The following is a 21,200-nucleotide window of genomic DNA, read 5'->3' on the forward strand; positions in this document are numbered from 1 at the left end:
TCGTCACTCTGGTTGCCCGGTTGAGCTCGAAATGTCTAGCCAAGGCTAGGGATGACAACGAAACTCGTGGGTGTAGGGTTTACAAACTCGTAACTGCGAGGTTAATACCAAATATGTACATGCACACACTACCCGCGATGGGTACAATATCCTACCAATACTCGCTACCCGCGGGTATACCCATAGGCACATAAATGCACATATTTTAACCTACTAGAAAAATACATTGCCCTATCGGACGCTCTACCATTCACATATATCGTGTATAATGCATGCAATTGAATATACATGCATATTCAACTATCATACAACTCTTTTTGTGTTTTTTGAATATACACGGGGATGGATGGATCTTGGATCCCAGGCTGCTCCCAGTACCAGGGGCCAGGGCGATCGGACAATGACAATGACGAACATGGATAGACATGTCAACAGTCCAACAAAAACTGACCTCTGAATTAATGACAATGCTATTCCCGATCATCTGATTATCAGTTTTATCCTTTAATCAACTACATTTGATTTTTTCCTTGCGCTAATATTTTGATCCAACACACATGCTGCCTTTTGTCTTGGTACACAGAAGTTGATGCTCCGAGGTACCAACAATAGGATAATCTAGAATAGCATTGTCATTAATTCAAAGGTTAGTTTCTGTTGGGATGTTGGCATGTCTAGCCTTGTTCGCCATTGTCATTGTCAGGTCGCCCTGCCCCTTGGAACTGGGAGCGTCCTGGTACGCAGAAGTTGATGCTCCGAGGTGGGCTCGCGAGTTATACTAAATTAATTAATCTACAAAATAGTAATGGATATTGAATACTTCTATAATAGTATGATTGTTTCTTAGCTTTTGATGATGGATTTATGTAATTTTATAATTTAGATTAATTATAATATTGAATGATGATTGTATATTCCATATTTATATATTTTTAAATATTTATAATATAATAATATTTATCGGTTACGGCTCCCGAACCTTATTCTTAGCTCATAGCCTCATACAATGCCGAGCTGACCGAGCAGGCTCGTTTTCGGCCATGACTGCGCTGACCTTAACTCTGTAAATAGCCATGCCCATGCAGGCCGTCTCTGGCGGCGGGCGGTCTGGTTCGTTTTCTCGGCTGCTGTTTGTCACTCTGTGTGGCCACTGCTCCTATCCGCAGCCACGCGCGTTGTCGCCTCCACGGCCCACGCGGACACGCCCACCGCTCGAAGCAGCGTAGCGACTAGCGAGCATTCGCACAGCGGCTCTCTTTCCTCGCGCAGTCGCGCTAGACAAGCGGCTGCCTCCTTGCAAGTTGCTACTGCTACCCTCACCCTACTACCGACGAGACGTCGACGGCGACTTGGTCTAAGCCCCGCCCACCCGCCAATTGCCACCAAAAACTAACCGCCTGCTCTTTCAGGGGAGCGGACCCGGACGACGAGCCACGCCGACGCTAGGGTTTGGTTTCGCCGGCCTGCCCGGCCATGGACCTGCCCCCGGGCGCCGGCCGTCGCACCACCTACTCCCTCCTCCCACAGTTCCCCGACGACGCCGCCGCACCTGCTCCCGCCCCCGCCAACATCCTGCAGCGCCAGTCCAGCGGCAGCAGCTACGGCGCCGGCAGCTCTATCTCCACCTCCAGCGACTACCCATTCCACTTACAACCCCCCGCCTCGGCCGCGGGGGTCGCGCCGCCCGGATCGGCAGCGGCGCCTCCCGGGGCGGCTGGCTCGCCCTGCAAGAGCTGGGCGCAGCAGGCCGAGGAGACCTACCAGCTGCAGCTCGCGCTCGCGCTCCGCCTCTGCGCCGATGCTGCGTGCGCTGCCGACCCGGGCTTCCTCGACCCAGGCGATTCAGGAAGCGGGAGGGGCAGCGGTAACGGGAGAGCCTTCCCGCTCGCGCAGCCCGCGCCCTCTGCGGAGTCGCTCTCGCATCGCTTCTGGGTACTCTCAGCATACCTTCCCTTCCTTTGTGTTTCTCTCTTTATGAGAAATCCAAATTTCAGAATGCTGCAACATGGTCAGTTGGTCACAAACTGTGCTGAACAAACCATTAATTAACCTGCAAACAAAAGCCTTAGGTTCAGTTACTTGACTTGGTAGATCATACTGCAGTTCATGCTTACCACATCTTATGTTTGGATTGCAGCTGGACTCGTGTAAAATGAAATCATACAGTATGTCAGTGTATCAAACACCACCAAAGATACATTTATATATGTGCAATTGGAATTCTATGTACTACCTATTGAGACAAATCTTATTGTTGTATTTGTGTTGTTTGTAGCCGTCCTGTATTTCGCTTTCATGCTTGGTTCCTAATGCCTTTTTAGGTAAATGGTTCGCTATCATACAACAGCACAATACCAGATGGATTTTACTTGATTCATGGGATGGACCCCTTTGTATGGTCACTATGCACTGATGTACAGGAAGAGAACCACATACCCTCCATGGAATCACTCAAGTCTGTCCGTCCTGATGATCCTTCCATTCAAGCCATTCTTATCGATCGAAGAACTGATTTTGAATTAGGTATGTTGGAGAGTTATGCTTCCAGCATTCTTTCCAGTTCTGCTGATGCCAAAGATGTGGTAATCCAACTGGCCAAACTCATATCTTCAAGAATGGGGTGAGAGTTGTATCAATAAGCTCCTATACTCCTTTTGATTTGGTCTGGTTCATGTGGTTTCTGAAAATTTTTATATATATATATATATACTATGTAATTTTTTGTTCATCGTTAAGGGGTACAACTTCCAATGAAGAGAACTTGCTTCAACGATGGAAAGAGTGCATTGAGGCCATCAAGTCAAGTACAGGATCTGTTGTGCTTCATCTTGGAAAGCTCCCTATCGGTCTTTGCAAGCATCGCTCGTTGCTATTTAAAGTATGTTTTCTGTTTTAAGTTGTTTCCCTGATTGTTCATCTTGTGGAAGTATGTTAATACAGTGACAACTACGACCGAAATTTTAGTAAAGAGTTCTATCTGAGTGCTTTCACATGTATGCTTGTGACTGTAACTATATCCTAATTCAGAAATTAATAGCTGATTTACCACTTAAGTTTTTTTTGCAACCTTGGATCTTTACTGACGTTACACTTGTACTGTATCCGCTGCAGGTGTTAGCAGATAAAGTCAATATTCCTTGTAGAGTTGTCAAGGGTTGTAAATATTGTAAATCTGATGATGCCTCCTCCTGCCTTGTACGCTTTGGGCTTGAAAGGTATTTTGCCTCTGAAGATCTTGGATTAGAACCCTTTAATGCCTGAACCTTGAACCATTTTAGCAGATATACTGCTTCTCCATTAATCATTGTTTTGATAATTTATGGGCAATGATGACTCATTCTCATGTGCATCTGGAATATTTATCTTATTCTACCTGTTATTTTGATATCATTGATTGGTTGACTTAATTTGCCTTGTGTTATGTACTCAACTATTGTTAACTTCATTTTGCAGGGAGTTCTTGGTTGATTTAATTAGGGATCCAGGCCAACTTACTGATCCTGATTCCTTTGTCAATGGTCCCTACTCACTATCAGTATCCTCACCTCTCCATCCCCCAAAATTTAGGTCATTGGAGATAACTTCAAATTTTGGTTCAGTAGCCAAGCAATACTTCTCAGATTGCCATTCCCTGAATCTCTTGTTCAGTGATTCTTCCACAGGTTGTTAGTTTCTGGATGTCTTAACTTCTTTCCTCATGTGTCAACAGGGAATTAGTACTTATATTGGTGTCTGTCTATTAAGCAGTTGCTATAGGCTAATGATGGATTCTTCATCAAGGATGTTTTTATCTGTCAGGAGTGTGACATAGACTGTCCCAAACATTTTTCAGGTGTTGCTAATAGCACAGTAATTTCTCTGGACCATCCCTATTCTAAGAAACATGTTGCTGGGGATGATGTTATTAACAGCTGGGTGCCAGGAAAAGGTAAATCATGTCAATGCTCATAGGTTTTGAAAATATACCACCTCTTTTTGTTCTCAGCCGTTATTATGGGGTTTGGTGTCATACTATGCTACATGGACACATTATCAAGAAACAGATACACACCCCAAGATATCCTTTTTGCTCATGTACTAGGAAGTCACATAATTAACTGTAGCCCATACATCTCGCGTATATAACTGCATGGTTGTCTGAAGTTGCTATATTTTTTTCACTATATGCATGTTCTGATGATGTAGGGCAAGGAATAATGAAGCCAGATATTATGGTGCCAGAAGCTCCTCGGGTGGTTTTGCCACTTGTTACTTCCTCCAATATTAAGCTTGAACTTGACAAAAAGAAAGAATTGGTGACTACACAGTTGCGGAATACAGTCAGTGATCTGTCACTTGCTGCGGATGATTTGATCATTCCATGGAATGAGTTGATTTTAAAGGAGAAGATTGGTGCAGGTACTCGAAAGTTCAGCCTTTTCTAGTCTGGCGGAAACAATAGCATTTTTTTTCTTAATAGGACTACTCTTTCCACTGTGTTAGCAATCTTAGTATTTAATCAGATATAAATCACACTGAGAAATTTGCCTGTTAGATCTCATCCTATGAAAGGAACAATTTTCTGATTTACATAAATATATTTTCTTTCCAGGTTCTTTCGGAACAGTTCATCGTGCTGATTGGCATGGATCTGTAAGCTTTTGTGTTCTCTATTTATCAATAACCTAAAGGCTATAACTGGCAACTTCAAATAGGATTGCTGCTTTTGCTTCTTTGTTTAATTAACCTTGCTCTATTATTCTGTCATGAGCACACTTCTCTGTGAAGATATAGGTATGTTAAACTAGAGGGGCTGGGAAATGGAAAGTGGATTCCTTTCTTTCTTGCTTCATCCAGTCTATTACATAGTCGGCCCTTATGGATGAACCCTTCTATGTATGGGATAGTTTCAAAGGCGTCGCCTAGGCGTCCAGACGCTCAAAATTTCTAGGCGACCCCGTCGCCTAGCCAAGAAACAGCAAGAGAGGCAAGAGGGGATGTGGAAGAACGGAAGGATATCAATCAATAAGCCTAGCAGAGACTTGGGGGACGAGAGTGGTGGCGCGGAGGCTCCAGGAGCGGCGGCACAAAGCTTGGGAGAGGAGGTGATTCAGAGAATCGAGGGAGCGGCGCTGCAGAGACAGGGGTGAGCGGCGTGTAGAGACGAGACAGGGGGTGGGGGGGGGGGGCGAGCGCCGCACAGAGAAGAGGTCAGGGGCAACCCTAACCACCACAAGGGGAGGATATATGGGCTGGGCCATTTCTTATACATCTCCCCTAACCATTCTCCTTTATCCTTTTTCTTTTTCTTCCTTATACATCTCCCCTAACCCTTCTCCTTTATCCTTTTTCTTCCTCATCTATGCTGCTGTTTGTCTGTTTGGTAAGGCATCGCCTTAGTAAGTGCCTAGGCGTTGCCTAGACGTTCATGCGGTGGTCCAACGCCTTGTCTCGCCTTGCCGCCTTAAGAACCATGATGTATGGGTAATGGGTTTAACTTAGCTGAACTTATAATTAAAAATTCAGAATTTCAGATTGACTGATTGGACTTGTTCTTTCCCTAAAATCAAGCTGGGCTTCTTTTCTTAATCCAGACAACTTATACTGCTCATCGTGTGCAAACTCATTTATCACCAAACAGTGTCCACGAAAAATTCTAGCAAACTCCATAACACTACATTCTTTCATCTGAGCCTTTGTTTTGTCTCAGTTCATCTATTGTTCTGTTTGTCCTTTGAACGGGTCTCTGTTCCTGGTGATCTTTGGCTATGTTAAAATAAACTCTATATTGTCACAGGATGTTGCAGTCAAAATACTTATGGAGCAAGATTTTCACCCAGAGCGTTTCAGGGAATTTATGAGAGAGGTCTGTTGAATAATTTTGATGGGTTGCATGGGAATCTTTTGAATAATTTATGGCAGGGCACAATATTTTGCCTTATGGCAATACTCCTCTGTATCTACATCACGTTTATGCCTTTATGGAGAATTCTTGTTCAAAGTAGTTGCCTTATAATTTCTTTTCTTAATGTGGTAGGTTGCAATCATGAAAAGTCTGAGACATCCAAATATTGTCCTATTCATGGGTGCTGTTACTGAACCACCAAATCTATCTATAGTTACAGAATACTTGTCTAGGTATGGTAGTTATACCTTTGTTTGTCTTCATTATATGGTACCATAATAGTTTATCAGCTTAGCTACTTCTAACAAGCGATACTCTTCTTCCATTGCAGGGGCAGTTTGTATAAACTTTTGCACAGGAGTGGTGCAAAGGAAGTTCTAGATGAAAGACGCCGATTAAACATGGCATTTGATGTGGTATTGTGACAACCTGTTTCCTCAGCTTTACCTCATGTTATGGAATTAAAGCAATACAATGTTACTATCTGAGCCCTCTGTGCTGGCTTTACAGGCCAAAGGAATGAATTACCTTCATCGACGCAGCCCTCCTATTGTTCATCGTGATCTGAAGTCTCCAAATCTTCTAGTTGACAAGAAGTATACTGTCAAAGTATGGTTCTTGTATCTTACCGCATTTAAGCAAACAAAATTGCATTTTGATGCTATCTGCCATGTTTTGATGACATGTGGTTGGTAATCATAGATATCTTGGTGAATATTCTTGTGCACTTCAAAAACTGCAAATTTGCAATGGCATTTGAATCTAATACTGTCCAATCCTAGCGAACATGATTTTTAGGAAGACAATAGAGCTATAATCTTGCATGTTCTTGTTTTTCCATTGGATAACCTGGGATTTGCTCCACTCTTGGTGGGGATGTTTATTTTCCCTTCCTGTCAGTCCATGGTGATTGAGCCTAACCCCATTGCATCCAAACCCTCCCTTGAATCTTGATAGAGAAAATTCAATGAAAGACCACAAATAATTATTGTAATGATTTTGTAGGACTGGAGCTGATTGCAGCTTGCAGTCATGATTTATTTCTAAGTTCAGATTGCCATGGTATTCAGTGATCATGGTTTTTAGTAAACATATTCATGGAAAGTACTTGTCAGATGTGCTAAGTTCCCTAACCAAATTCAGAAATACTGTGCTCTGGACATAGCATGATGAAAATGGATACTTATTCGAATATCAATTTTTTGGTCTTTTTATTTGATTGCGAATAAACATGATATAAAATCTACTATGCAATTTCATATTCTTGTTTTTCGCATTGAGCTTGTAAAGATTCATAAAAGCTAAACCTCAAATTTACCATATATCTTCTCAAATGATACATATAAAATTCAGATGCAAATTCGGATTTTCACTTTTTTTTGTTATAGGGAGCAAACAATGCATAAAACAATTAATGCAAAATGTAATAATGTGCTTGATAACATAAGAAAAGATCAACATCAAATTTCATACATTTTAAATCTGTCCTAACAATTCAGATATCCACTTTCATCCCTAGTTGTGGCATTGTTCCTTATAGAAGTCATAATAAAAGTTTTCGTTAATCTAATATTTACTTGATTCACATTTTTCTTTTAGTTTCCATGTGGTTTTAACTATTCTTAGGTATTTGGCTAAAGATTTTACCTTTTAATTATTCTTAGGTATGTGACTTTGGCCTTTCAAGACTGAAAGCTAACACTTTCCTGTCTTCCAAGTCTTTGGCTGGAACTGTAAGAGCCTCTTCAACTTTTTTTAAGTTCCCCTTTCACTGAAATTTGCCTTGTATAATCCTGTCTTTTAAATATCAGCCTGAATGGATGGCACCTGAAGTGCTTCGAGATGAACCATCCAATGAGAAATCTGATGTCTATAGCTTCGGTGTTATCCTATGGGAACTAATGACACTGCAACAACCATGGTGTAACCTGAATCCTGCCCAGGTAACTTCATTATCCGGTAGCGGCATTGATAAAGCAACACATGCACTCATGGTGACTATCAAATGCATCAAGAACACATTTTGTGCTCATGGACATACAACAACACACGAAGTGATGCATACCATTACTCTCTTTATCCTCAGTTTTGTATATGGCTATATGCTATTCTGCAGGTGGTTGCTGCTGTAGGTTTCAAAGGAAGAAGGCTTGAAATCCCAAAAGATCTGAATCCTCTAGTAGCCGTATTAATTGAATCTTGCTGGGCCAAGTATGTATTTTTGTTCCACCTATATACCCCCTTTCAGCTTTATTTCTCTGAATTTAATCACAAGGACCTGGGCCTAACTATACGAATGCTGTGCCTTCTGTAGTGAACCATGGCGAAGACCCTCGTTTGCAAATATTATGGACACTTTGAAACCATTAATAAATAAGGTTCCGGCACAGTTGATCCGTTCAGATTCGTAGCCTGTTCTATACGGGTACGGGAAGATGTATTTTACTGAGTGGTCCTGATAACATCAACATGAGTGTCCTAATACTGATCTGCTATAATTGAATAATCCTTGGATGGTATTACTCATTATGATAATACAATTCTCATAATCTTTCAAATGAAGTGTGCCTGGCAATTTCTTTCCATGGCTTAAGGTATGCTGCCATTTTCAGAGGGCTCTGTTCCCATCAACATTTTCAAGTATTTATGGATTGTTGAATGTGAAGTTTACTTAAATATTTGCAAGGATGTTTAAGTTCACTTCAATACAAAATCAAACACATATCAACATTTTCAACTATTTATGGATTGTTGACTGAGGTTTACTTCAATATTTGCTAACATGTTTAGTTAAATACAAAATCAAATACATCTACAATGGACAGGAAGTAAAGCAATGCTGATGTTAAGCAAACTATGTTGATGGACAAGTTAAACGAGGCTAAATATCAAACACGGACTGTGCTAGCTGTAGTTCCTTAGTGTCCATTTTGTCTTGTGTTAATTTTCAGTTGTTCTCTTGCAACCTATGTTGTATAAAAGGTTGACTGAGTTAAAACCATTTTGTTCATTTATATAATTATATGTATCAAGTTCATAGCTACGGACTGCAGCAATTCATTGATTACTCAAAATTATACTTCTGATATTTTAATACATTAAAGACAAGATTTGATTAGTGTGCTCTGATAGCTGGTACTACTAGTACTTATGATAACTAGTAACTGGCTCGCGCCCTGCTCTATTCTTTGATCCGTTTACAATGTTAAAAAGTGTTGCTTTAGATATGTAGGAACATTAGTATGTATAGATGTATACATATAGAAGTGGTAGAATTATCTAAACAGATAATTGTCTTTAGTAGTAGAACGTTTCAGTCTACAAATGTAGCAGCAATGCAGCATGAGCAGTCTAAATGCTATACTTTGTGCCGACTGCCGAAGCAATATAATACTCTGTACCAAAATAAAATTCGTTTTGCCTTTTTATGACTTATGAGATTCATACAATACTTAGTGTATATGTTCTATATATGTGTCTACATTCATCATCATCTAGTTGAAGATAGGCATAAAAAATAAGGGCTAAAACGAATACTATTTTGGAACGGAGGGGGTATTGGTCTTAATGGCCACAAATTAACGATACGATGAAAGAAAGTTTGAAGTGAGTTTTTGCAGGTATGCACTAACTATTTTATTCCAAAAAAGAATGCAGTCATGTCTAAATAAAGTGAGTATTTATGCCTTATAAACCCATGATTAAAATTTTAAACAACACTTAGTGTATATGAACTGAGATTGCACCATACCTTCCTTATCTGATTTCCATTTCGAGGAGTACACCACACCAAATTCAGTCAGAGCCAAGAACGTGTAAAATACAATAAATAAATAAATAAATAAATAAGTAATTAGAGACCATCCACTCATCTCTATGTAGCTTTAAAGGGCAAACTATTCCCTGCGTAAAGCAGCACTGTGCAGAATAATCCAAGATCGATGATAGTACAACCCTAAATCAAATGTACTTAGTGATGGTTGTCTGGCACCAAGAAAATAAGTTGTAACCCACTATTCACTAAAAAAAGAAAGGGAAATAAAACCTGGACGTCCTAGAACTGCTTCTGCATTCTCACCCAGAACTTGCTCTATAAGCACCTAGGAAATCAGAATTAAACTTTAGAGATCTGAAAAAAACAGAATTATACTTTAGAAATAATATGTGCAACAATACACTTTTATAAATAAATGGATCCTTTAGAGATAATACTGCAAACAATGTCGTAGAGCTGCTGTTGTACCAAGCTCTACAAAAAATTGATCTACATGTAGTTGGGGGCATCAGAATTATACTTTAGAGACAACACTTCAAATAACACAATTTTATGAAGGCAGCCTTTAGAGATAATGATTGGAACAATAGACAGGCAAGTGAGAAAAATGACCATTTGTATCTGAAGGAGGAAGTACTTATATATGTCTAAATAAATTGAACATCTATGCTTGGTAAGTTCATGGCAAAATTTTTAGATAACAACATTCAGAGTAAATGTATACCTAAGTAGCTAGAACAAATATATAGCTAAGTACATCGATATCATCACTTTTAAGCAAACCGTATAGACTAAGCTTGAATAATAATGTTTTTTATTTTATTCAGAAGATAAACAGCAAGATGCATATGGTGTATGTGTCAATCCGAAATGATCATATGGGTAATAATTAGAATGTGGAGAGCATAATGCACATCTGTTTCTTTCCTCCCTTTTATCTCTGCACCTATAAGAGAAGCAAAGCACACATATAATTGCCATGTCGTGAAAACATACTTATTGCTTCAATGTCTTAGTTCCCCAAATCCAGATTGCACTCAAACAGAATGCAGCAGCATGCCAAATGTTTTTTTTTTCAAATAAGTTAGCATTGTTGCTGTCATTTCCTCGGACATAAATGAAGAGTATTGTCATTTCCTCAAAACAGATTGCACTCAGAATAACTGATTCTTCCCGTGTGATGTGAAATGTCCCCCAAACAAAAAAACTATAATGACCAGAAACTCTAGTAAAACCCAGTGATTTTATTTGATATTATATAGTATTTACAGCATAAACCGCACACCGGTTTTTATTACTAAGTAGAAGAGGACAAGCATAATTTGCATAGGTGCAACATTAATATTACCACATACCATAAAAACAGCTTCAAATTACCATGCTGCATAAAATTCAAATGGTACACCTGGTTGGTGGACGAGCTGATTTAGCCAGTCTCATGATCAGGGCTTGGGTTGACACAATTTATCAAGGCAGCCTGTCTGCAAATATTCATCTCATCCACTCGACGGCTCAATCTACAGCACAGTACACTAGTACAACTTGTCTGCAGCATGCTTACCTTGTTGGTTGTTGCCGGCTTGCTGCAGTAGTCCTGGGAGTGGGCGCTGGTTGCGCTGCCCTCGAAGGGGGCACCGCCGGCTGGAAAGGGGTGACCACCAGGCGCCGGGCGCTAGTCGAGCCGCCGGGGCTGGGGCGAGTGCGCCGGGCGCCTGCGCGACTGTGTGGCTGCGCCGGAAGTAGACGGGGCAGGGGCACCGCCGTGCCGCTGCGCCAGCCGCCTTGGGTCCGCCCCTGCTCATTGGCGTTGTTTGCACTTCAAACTTACTAGGCATTATTTGATCAGAGAATTTTCTGTTCCTACCATGTTCCTCCTATGGAGAAATACTTCAGTTATTGTATAAAAGAAAAACTACATTGAAATTTCCAAAATCACAATGCAGTTTTTTATGTTCAGAAACTGTAGTGTACAACATTGGTAGTGAAGACCCATGTGGCTCGCAATATGTTGCGAGTGCTTCTAGAGGGATGAGAGAAATACAAAATAAAATCTGAAAATTGTAAAGATATCTGGTCATTCCTTGGAGGCTTTGACATCCTAGAATCTATTCATAGGAAGGCACCAAGGACTATCATTTTGGCCTAGACTCTAATCAGTCAGTGTCGCTCTAATAAATCGGGTGCCCGCGAAAATAAGGCGGCGCAGATCTGTCCAAGCAGCCTTAACAGCCAATGGATGGGTGCATGATATCTCTGGAAGCCTTACGACGCAGGTGCTGTTTGAGTTTTTGTTGGTCTGGGATTTACTCCAAGAGGTGCAGCTGTATCCTAATGTTGAGGATCAGCATCGGTGGTTGCCATCCTCCTCGGGGCTGTATTCCGCCAGCTCTGCTTATTTGCGCTTCCATGGTGGTGCAACAACCTTTGAGCCTGCTAAAAGAATCTGGAAGACTTGGGCCCCCCGTGCTGCGAGTATTTCATTTGGCTTGCATCTCTCAACCGATGTTGGACGGCTGATCGACTGGCACGTCATGGAATGGATCATCAAGATAGTTGTCCCTTGTGTGATCAGCAGGATGAGACAGTGCATCACATGCTGGTGGCTTGTGTTTTTACGAGGGAAGTTTGGTTTAGAACACTAAGCAGGCTGGGTTTGCAACATCTTGCGCCTACGTCTGATGCTACAGGGTTTCAAGATTGGTGGAGTGAGGCAGAAAGACTGGTGTCTAAGCATAAGAAAAAAGGTTTCAACTCTATTGTAATTTTAGTAGCTTGGCAGATTTGGAAGCATAGAAATGCGTGTGTGTTTGACAATGCTTCCCCAAACATTCACGCAATTTTGCTGTCCATCCATGATGAGGCCTTGTTATGGGGTCTTGGCGGGGCTGCTGCTCTTAGGCAGGTTTAGCTGTAGTTTGATTTTTGGTTTTTTATTTCCGTGGGTGCTTTCTTGGCACCTTTGTACTGGGTCTTTTCTAGACCTTTTTTCTTATCTTCTTAATATATTGATACGTGGTTCTCCCACGTGTTCGAGAAAAAAAAATCAGTAAGTGTGTTTATATGATAACATGACAATGGTTAAGGCAGCAGCAACCGTAAATAGTAGAATAGAACCGACTACAAATGGTGAAAAGAAAATTTGTGAAAGGAAATGCATAAGACTGTCACTTGTGGCTTGCCACTTTCGGCCATTTCCTCTGACACAAATTAAGAGTGATGTGCTATAACATGAACAACAAAATAATCAGATATGACTCTGAGTTTTATAAGGACCTAGAATACTGTTGTGCTGTGATCATTTGTCATGTACGGTCAACCGTATTTCCGTAGGGGGAGGCGCGCGCGGGACATTCGCCGCGCTGAGGAACGCGCCGACCGCGCAGCAGGAGATCGCGCAGATCAGGGGGATCACGCAGAACAGGAAAGGGCGCCAGTGATTGGCGGCTAGGAAGGAAAGGGCTAGAAAGGAAAGGCCTAGGAGTGATTGGCGGCTAGGAAGGAAAGGGCTAGGAAGGAAAGGTCTAGGAAGGAAACTAAGTTTTGGGCAGGTTCTATAATCAAGGAGAGCTTCCCCATTTGGCGCTGGCCGCTGGCCTTATAAATTGATTGTAACCAGACCTTTGAAGGAAAGCAATAATCAGTTATATCTCACCTTTCTACCTCTGTTAAGCCTGCGGTTGGGAGGCATAATCCCCACCAGAGAAGACGACCGACGGCTACGAGCTGCGTAGCCGCGGTCCGGCGAGTCAAGGGTACACAGTCCTTGACAACTTGGTATCCCGAGTCAGGCGCTCCTCGCCCGACCACTCCTAGCCCACCGTGCCCTCCACCACCAATGCTCACCCGCCAGTAGCCGCTCCACCATCGCCCACTTCGCCACCCACAGCCACCACCATGTCCGAGCCCACCCTCGCCGATGTGATCCAGATGATGAAGGACATGCAGGCCGACATAGCCGGGCTGAAGGAGAAGTCCGACACATCGTCGTCCAGCGGCGGCCGCACCGACGCTCACCGCGACCTTGATCGTCCACCGAAGTTCCAGAAATTGGACTTCCCACGGTACGATGGCAAGTCAGATCCTCTCCTCTTCGTCAACCGGTGCGAATCATACTTTCGCCAGCAACGTACCATGGGGGAAGAAAGGGTTTGGATGGCCTCGTATAATCTCGAGGGCATCGCACAACATTGGTTCATCCAACTCCAGGACGACGAAGGGATGCCTCCATGGGGTCGCTTCAAGGAGTTGCTCCAACTACGGTTCGGCCCTGCTCTTCGGTCGGCGCCGTTGTTCGAACTCGCCGAGTGCCGCCGCACCGGATCCGTTGAGGACTACTCCAACCGGTTCCAGGAGCTGCTCTCACGAGCGGGAAGGCTGGACAAGTCCCAGCGTGTCCAACTCTTCACCGGGGGGCTCCTGCCGCCGCTCAGCCACGCGGTGCGGATCCACAACCCGGAGACACTGGCGGCCGCCATGAGTTTGGCGCGGCAGGTTGAGATAATGGAACTCGATCGACAGCCTCCAACTCCGGCCCGACCAGCATCGCGAGGCCTACTACCGGCATCAAAGCATGCGCTTCCGGCGCCCCAGCAGCAGCTTGCCCTCCTCGCGCCGCCGATGGGCGCACCTCAGGGCCGCGACGAAGGCAACAACAGACGGTTGTCGATGGAGGAAATGGTGGATCGGCGCCGCCAGGGCCTCTGCTTTAACTGTAATGAGAAGTATACCCGTGGCCACAACCGTTTCTGCAGGCGGATTTTCTTCATCGACGGCGTGGAGGTCGATGACGCAATAGACACGACAGAGACAGCCGGGATAGATGCGCCCTGTTTCTCCTTGCAGGCGGTGGCCGGGGTCGCAACAGCCGACACGATGCAGATCACCGTCACCCTTGGCCCAGTGTCTCTGGTCGCACTGCTAGACTCAGGCAGTACCCACAACTTCATCTCCGCAACAGCGGCGCATCGCTCCGGCCTCCCCATCCAACGGCGACCACGCCTCACGGCAATGGTGGCCAATGGCGAGCGGATCACCTGCGCCGGCGTCCTCCGCAACGCGCCGCTCCATGTCGACGGGGAAGCCTTCCCGACCGATCTCTTCGTGATGCCCTTGGCCGGGTACGATGTCGTCCTTGGCACCCGCTGGCTCGATGCATTGGGACCAATTGTGTGGGACCTCGCCGTTCGCCGCATGGCGTTCCAACAAAGGGGTCGCTCCACCACCTGGGCAGGCGCTCCAGGCAACAAAGGGCCGGCAGTGCGCACCACGACCGCGGGCGACACACTACTGGAGGCTCTCCTGGACGCGTTTGAGGGGTCTTCGCGGCTCCTACGGGCTTGCCCCCCAAGCGGGCCCACGATCATCGCATTCTCCTTAAACCGGACACGCAACCGGTGGCCGTTCGCCCCTACCGGTACCCGACGACCCACAAGGATGAGCTGGAGCGGCAGTGCGCGGCCATGATTGATCAGGGGATTGTGCGTCGCAGCGACTCCCCATTCTCGTCGCCTGTCCTCTTGGTCAAGAAGCCCGATGGGTCATGGCGCTTCTGCATCGACTACCGAGCCTTGAACGCCCTCACCGTCAAGGACGCGTTTCCGAATCCGGTGGTGGAGGAACTCCTCGACGAGCTCCACAGCGCCAAGTTCTTCACCAAGCTTGATCTCAGGTCGGGATATCACCAGGTGCGCATGCGGCCGAAAGATGTACACAAGACCGCGTTCCGCACCCACGACGGCTTGTACGAGTTCCTGGTGATGGCGTTCGGGCTCTGCAACGCCCCGCCACGTGCCAAGCTCTGATGAACGACGTGCTCCGGCCGTTCCTACGCCGTTTCGTGCTGGTATTTTTTGATGATATTCTAATTTACAGCAAGACATGGGAAGATCATCTTCGCCACCTCCGGGCGGTCCTCAACGAGCTGCGCCGCCACCAGCTCTTCGTCAAGCGCTCTAAGTGCTCTTTTGGCGCATCCTCCGTCACCTACCTCGGCCACATCATCTCAGCGGCAGGCGTGGCCATGGACCTGGCCAAGGTAGCGGCCATTTACGACTGGCCACCGCCTCGCTCCGTCCAGGCCGTGCGGGGCTTCCTAGGCCTCGCAGGATACTACCGCCGATTCGTGAACAACTACGACACGATGGCTGCCCCCCCTCACGACCCTCCTCAAGAAGGACGACTTCGTCTGGGATGACGCGACGAAGGTCGCCTTCACGGCGCTCAAGGCGGCCGTCACGTCTACCCTCCGTCCTCGCCATGTCGGACTTCGCCAAGCTATTCGTTGTCGAGTGCGACGCGTCATCGTCCGGGTTTGGCGCGGTACTTGTCCAGGAAGGACACCCAGTGCCTTCTTCAGCCGACCGGTCGCGCCCAGACATCGGGCGCTCGCAGCCTACGAGCGCGAGCTCATCGGCTTGGTCCAGGCGGTCAGGAACTGACAGCCCTATCTGTGGGGGCGCCGCTTCATCGTCAAGACTGACCACTTCAGCCTCAAGTACCTCTTCGACCAGCGGCTCGCCACGATACCTCAACATCACTGGGTTGGCAAGCTCTTGGGCTTCGACTTTGAGGTTGAGTACCGCTCCGGCGCCACGAACGCTGTCGTCGATGCCCTGTCCAGACGGGACACCGAGGAGGGCGAGCTGCTGGCTGTAACAGCACCCGCTTCGACTTCATAGAGCGTCTACGGCAGGCCCAAGCCACCGACCCGGCCCTCGTCACCATCTACGATGAGATCCGCGCAGGCACGCTCAAGGCGCCCTAGTCCATTGTAGGTGGCATGGTCGCCATGGAGGGTCGCCTCTACATACCAGCCGATTCACCCCTTCTGCAGGAGATCGTGGCCGCGGTACACAATGATGGTCACGAGGGCGTCCATCGCACCCTGCATCGAATTCGGCGCGACTTCCATTTTTCGGCCATGCGTCGTATTGTGCAGGAGTTCGTCCAGGCCTGTAGCACGTGCCAGAGATACAAGTCGGACCACCTACGTCCAGCCGGCCTCCTCCAGCCTCTCCCGATTCCCTCCGGCGTGTGGTCAGACATCGACATCGACTTCATCGAGGCGTTGCCTCGGGTGCACGGCAAAACGGTCATCCTCACCGTCGTCGACCGCTTCAGCAAATACGACCACTTCATCCCGCTAGCGCACCCCTACACGGCGGAATCGGTGGCGCAAGCTTTCTTCGCTGAGGTGGTTCGCCTTCATGGCGTGCCACAGTCCATCGTCTCGGACCGCGACCCGGTCTTCACTTCGTCATTCTGGAAAGAGCTGATGACACTCACCGGCTCGAAGCTGTACATGTCCTCCGCCTTCCACCCACAGACAGACGGCCAGTCAGAGGCCGCCAACCGCGTCATCACCATGTACCTTCGATGCTTCACCAGCGACCGGCCCCGACAGTGGCTTCCCTGGGCGGAGTACATTTACAACACCGCCTACCAACCTTCACTCCACGCGACGCCGTTCAGGGTGGTGTACGGACGTGACCCTCCTTCCATTCGCTCCTACGAACCCGGCGAGACGCGGGTGGCAGCAGTGGCGCAAGAGATGGAGGAACGCGCCGCCTTCCTCGACGACGTCCGCTATCGGCTACAGCAGGCCCAGGAGTCCTAGAAACGTGCCTACGACCAGCACCATCGAAAGGTGGTCTACGAAGTGGGCGACTGGGCGTTCCTCCGTCTCCGTCAACGGTCGGCAGCGTCGCTGCCACGAACGCCTACTGGGAAGCTAAAGCCTCGCTATGTCGGCCCCTACCGTGTCCAGGAAGTCATCAACGAGGCAGCGGTGCAACTACAGCTTCCGGCGGGCGCCAAGCTCCATGACGTCTTCCACGTGGGTGTCCTCAAGAAATTCGTGGGCACACCGCCTGCAGAGCCACCAGTGCTGCCAGCGACTCTCAATGGCGCGGTAGTGTCCGCCCCTGGTCGCATCCTTGCTGGTCGGTTGGCCCGCGGCGTCCGTCAGGTGCTGGTCCAGTGGCAAGATGAGCAGGCTGCGTCCGCGACGTGGGAGGACCTCGACGACTTCCGCGCCCGCTTTCCCGACTTTCAGCTCGAGGACGAGCTGGCCTTCGAGGCCGGGAGAGATGTCATGTACGGTCAACCGTATATCCGTAGGGGGAGGCGCGCGCGGGACATTCGCCGCGCTGAGGAACGTGCCGACCGCGCAGCAGGAGATCGCGCAGAACAGGAAATGGCGCCAGTGATTGGCGGCTAGGAAGGAAAGGGCTAGAAAGGAAAGGCATAGGAGTGATTGGCGGCTAGGAAGGAAAGGCCTAGGAAGGAAACTAAGTATTGGGCAGGTTCTATAATCAAGGAGAGCTTCCCCATTTGCGCTGGCCGCTGGCCTTATAAATTGATTGTAACCGGACCTTTGAAGGAAAGCAATAATCAGTTATCTCTCACCTTCCTACCTCTGTTAAACCTGCGGTTGGGAGGCATAATCCCCACCGGAGAAGACGGCCGACGGCTACGAGCTGCGTAGCCGCGGTCCGGCGAGTCAAGGGTACACAGTCCTTGACATCATTTCTGCACAAAAACCAGTCGCTTGCTGTTTTGTTGGGGGCTGAAGCTTGAACGGACAAGAGATCTAAAGTACTTACCATCTTCATTTAATTTCTTCAACAGTTGTGACTTTGAGGGAAGGGCGTACATCCAGCAGCAACTGCTTTCCTTATTGCCCATTCAGGGTGAGGAGCAACGACCTGAGCATAAGCCACTGTTGCCACATCAATTAGTGAGTTGCCCCTGGAAAACAATGTTAAAGACCTGAGCATAAGCCACTGTTGTCGCATCCCATAGTGAGTTGCCCCTGAAAAACAATGTTGATTGATCAAATTGATTGAGAAGGCATTGTAAGGAAATATGGAGCTTAACAGTTCACAAGGCAAAATTATAAGCAACTATGAGTTGAAAGAAGTATTCAGTGTGCAGCTCGTCCTTACTCTGTGTCAAGAATTTGCTCAAACATGACGTCAACCATTTCAATCTTGCGCTTCACTCTAAGCAGATTCCTTGTATGGCTCCCTAGTTTATTGACGATTAGTAAGAACTAAGAACTGTACATTTTGATATCCAAAATCACCAGTGTTAGTCCAACATGAAATACTGATGGATGACTGTTGTTGTTCTTGACGTTGTGCCTAGGTGGAAAAGTAAGCAGATAGAGTGGCAAACAATGCATATGGAACTGCCATGTCAACTTAAATGCAGATTTTAGTGTTCAGAATTTGTAGACTTTACCATGTCCAACAGTACACGAAATAAGAGGACTATTGTGCTGCATAACTCATGGTCTCTGAACTATGGCTTGACAGGGCAATTATGAAACAATTTCATCAGATGAAGCACGATTGCCCAGACACAGTGCTATCCAGAGATCAGAAGCCCTAACTTATCCTCACCTAGCTCATGGAACCATTAAAATATTTGGCGGATGTCAGGTTCGGAGCGATAAGAGACCAGGAAGGAGGACAGTACGTACCTGAACCTCTTTGTTGGGCGCTAGCGGCTCCCAATGGCTGTCGCAGTCGCTTTCGTTGATGGCCACGATGTAGAACTGCGAACGAGCGAGAAAAGGGTAGATCCTTCTCTCCCAACTCGTCGATTCCCCTCCCCTCACCTCGACTTCGTAAAACAGAACAACGATAACACCCGGGTGTGGCGTCCGAGAGGCCACGACAAGAGCAGGCGACCCGTCGCGTCAAGGCTGGTGCAGCGGTAGGTGCCACGAGATCCAGACGTGCGATAGCAGCGTCGCCACGGGGATGGTCTCCTTTGGTGTTGGGTATGGCGGCCAGCTGGTTGGGTCGTTCGTGGTCTGTTGGAGCTCGCCCTAGAGATGTGGTGTTGTTTCCTTGTTGCGCCGGCGACATAGGAGATGGGGCGGCGGCGGTCTGTGGGGAGGGGGAACCGGGAAGGAGCTCGAGCTCCTGGAAGCTTCACGGAATGGAGAGGGTGGGGGGTTTGCGTCGGTGGCATAGGAGATGGTGGGGGAGGGAGGTGGAACGACACGATGGGGTCCGAGGAGAGGGAGGAATGGTGGGCGCCTGATGCGTCAGTGGCATAGGAGATGGTGGGGGTGGGGGAAGCTTCACGACGATGTTTAGCCGGGGGTGGAACGGCACCGCGAGGTCCGCGGAGAGGGAGGAAAGGTGGGACGCAGGCGCCGGCGTTGCAGGTCGCCACCACGACCGCTAGCCGCGGCTCGGGACGTAAGCCAGAGGATGGAGCACCTGGAAGGTTCACGTCGCGTTGCGTCACAAATTGCGGATTGGAGAGGCTGTGCAGGGCCGTGAAGGCACGGTCGGATGACTGGAAAACCGAAAGACACCATTTTCATATGGCGATCTTCGGAGGCTTCCAGCAAAATGTCGACGCCGTAGACAAACGCTTCATGTGCAGCGTTGATGTGGGATCGAACGATAGGTATGTTTCGAGAATACGTGGCCTAACCACGTTACAGCCTTGCTCCCGCGCTTAATATAGTAATAAATGGAAGCTCCTTAGATTTAGATTGTCATTTTGCATTGAAATTATTAGGCAGATTTAGTCTACTTGCCTAATTTTTTACTGGGTTTGTGCTACTAAGTTTGCTACGCGCATCACTATGCTTTATTGAATGCTGCTTTGCAATGAAACTTGTTTGTGGTGACTATTAGGTTATCAGATCTTTTTTATATTGTTTGTAAAGGGTAAAGAGTTATTGGCTGAGCTCGTACTGGCCCAACATAACTTTATGGGTTAATATAGCTTTTCTTTTTTCTTTTTATTTGTTAAGTAAGGCTGATGATGTTGTATAACTACTGACAGGTCGGCATGGACATCACCAGGAAATGTGTATGGGTTTTGATTGATTACTAATTCAGACTTTCGTTTGGGTTCTTATACGAACAGGAATTGTCCTGTGTGATGTCGGGCATTGTATTAAGGCTATTTTTGGGTTCAAACTCATCTAGAGGTCCTTTTGTGTTTGTACAGTATATTACTGTAGGCAACCATGAAAACCAAAGGTTTAGGCTGACCTACGTTTAGGCCTCATTTCTGATACGGCTCCGGAGCGAGCAAATGCAGTGCCGTAGAAGGTGATATCAGTCGTATGCATGCCTGTTTCTTCGTCTCTTGTACTGTAACATGTCTTAAATTTACCTAGTGATGGCGCATGTACTTCTGTCGATCTGTACCATTGTTGCTGTTGAAGACAAAGTGCGCCAAACAAACACGAACCTTTTCCGGTCTCCTTCCATGCTTGTGGGGAGGGTTCACATGGATTGCCACGTATTTTGTTCCTGCAGCAGATATGTTTGATCTGTTGGAATATTTTCTGTTTTATGGAGTGGCTGTGCATATTACTTCCATCAGTGCATGCAGGTACTCGCGCTGCCTCAGGAGCTAAGTTGCTAACCCATTGCCCTTCCACGTGGAGTTCAAATCTTGGGATTCAATTGTTGATCTCCAAACAGCTTTAATTGATTACCATAACCAAGAAGCTAATATAGCCATTGTTGAAAAAAATGTGTACCATGTTTAACTAAGATAACT

The 21,200-nt window shown here is 46.7% G+C and overlaps 1 protein-coding gene across 4 annotated transcripts; it reads left to right on the plus strand.

Moving 5' to 3' along the window:
* The first annotated feature begins 1,093 nt into the window (after positions 1 to 1,093).
* LOC100278572 (serine/threonine-protein kinase CTR1) lies at positions 1,094 to 20,978 on the plus strand. Of its 4 annotated transcripts, none has more exons than XM_034059672.2 (17): positions 1,094 to 1,932; positions 2,322 to 2,620; positions 2,737 to 2,878; positions 3,112 to 3,215; positions 3,454 to 3,662; positions 3,833 to 3,928; positions 4,186 to 4,398; positions 4,592 to 4,632; positions 5,777 to 5,845; positions 6,017 to 6,117; positions 6,216 to 6,300; positions 6,395 to 6,493; positions 7,549 to 7,617; positions 7,696 to 7,827; positions 8,001 to 8,095; positions 8,199 to 8,478; positions 18,288 to 18,458. In XM_034059672.2, the coding sequence occupies exons 1-16, from the start codon at positions 1,474 to 1,476 to the stop codon at positions 8,293 to 8,295; spliced, it is 2,310 nt and encodes a 769-aa protein (XP_033915563.1). In that variant the 5' UTR covers positions 1,094 to 1,473; the 3' UTR covers positions 8,296 to 8,478; positions 18,288 to 18,458. The 4 variants fall into 4 exon arrangements, with proteins under 4 accessions (XP_033915563.1, XP_033915564.1, XP_033915562.1 ...); XM_034059673.2 differs by lacking the exon at positions 18,288 to 18,458 and adding an exon at positions 11,775 to 12,295; XM_034059671.2 differs by lacking the exon at positions 18,288 to 18,458 and adding an exon at positions 8,710 to 9,002.
* Positions 20,979 to 21,200: the final 222 nt, after the last annotated feature.

Source organism: Zea mays, chromosome 2, assembly GCF_902167145.1.
Source record: "Zea mays cultivar B73 chromosome 2, Zm-B73-REFERENCE-NAM-5.0, whole genome shotgun sequence".
Lineage (NCBI taxonomy): Eukaryota > Viridiplantae > Streptophyta > Magnoliopsida > Poales > Poaceae > Zea > Zea mays.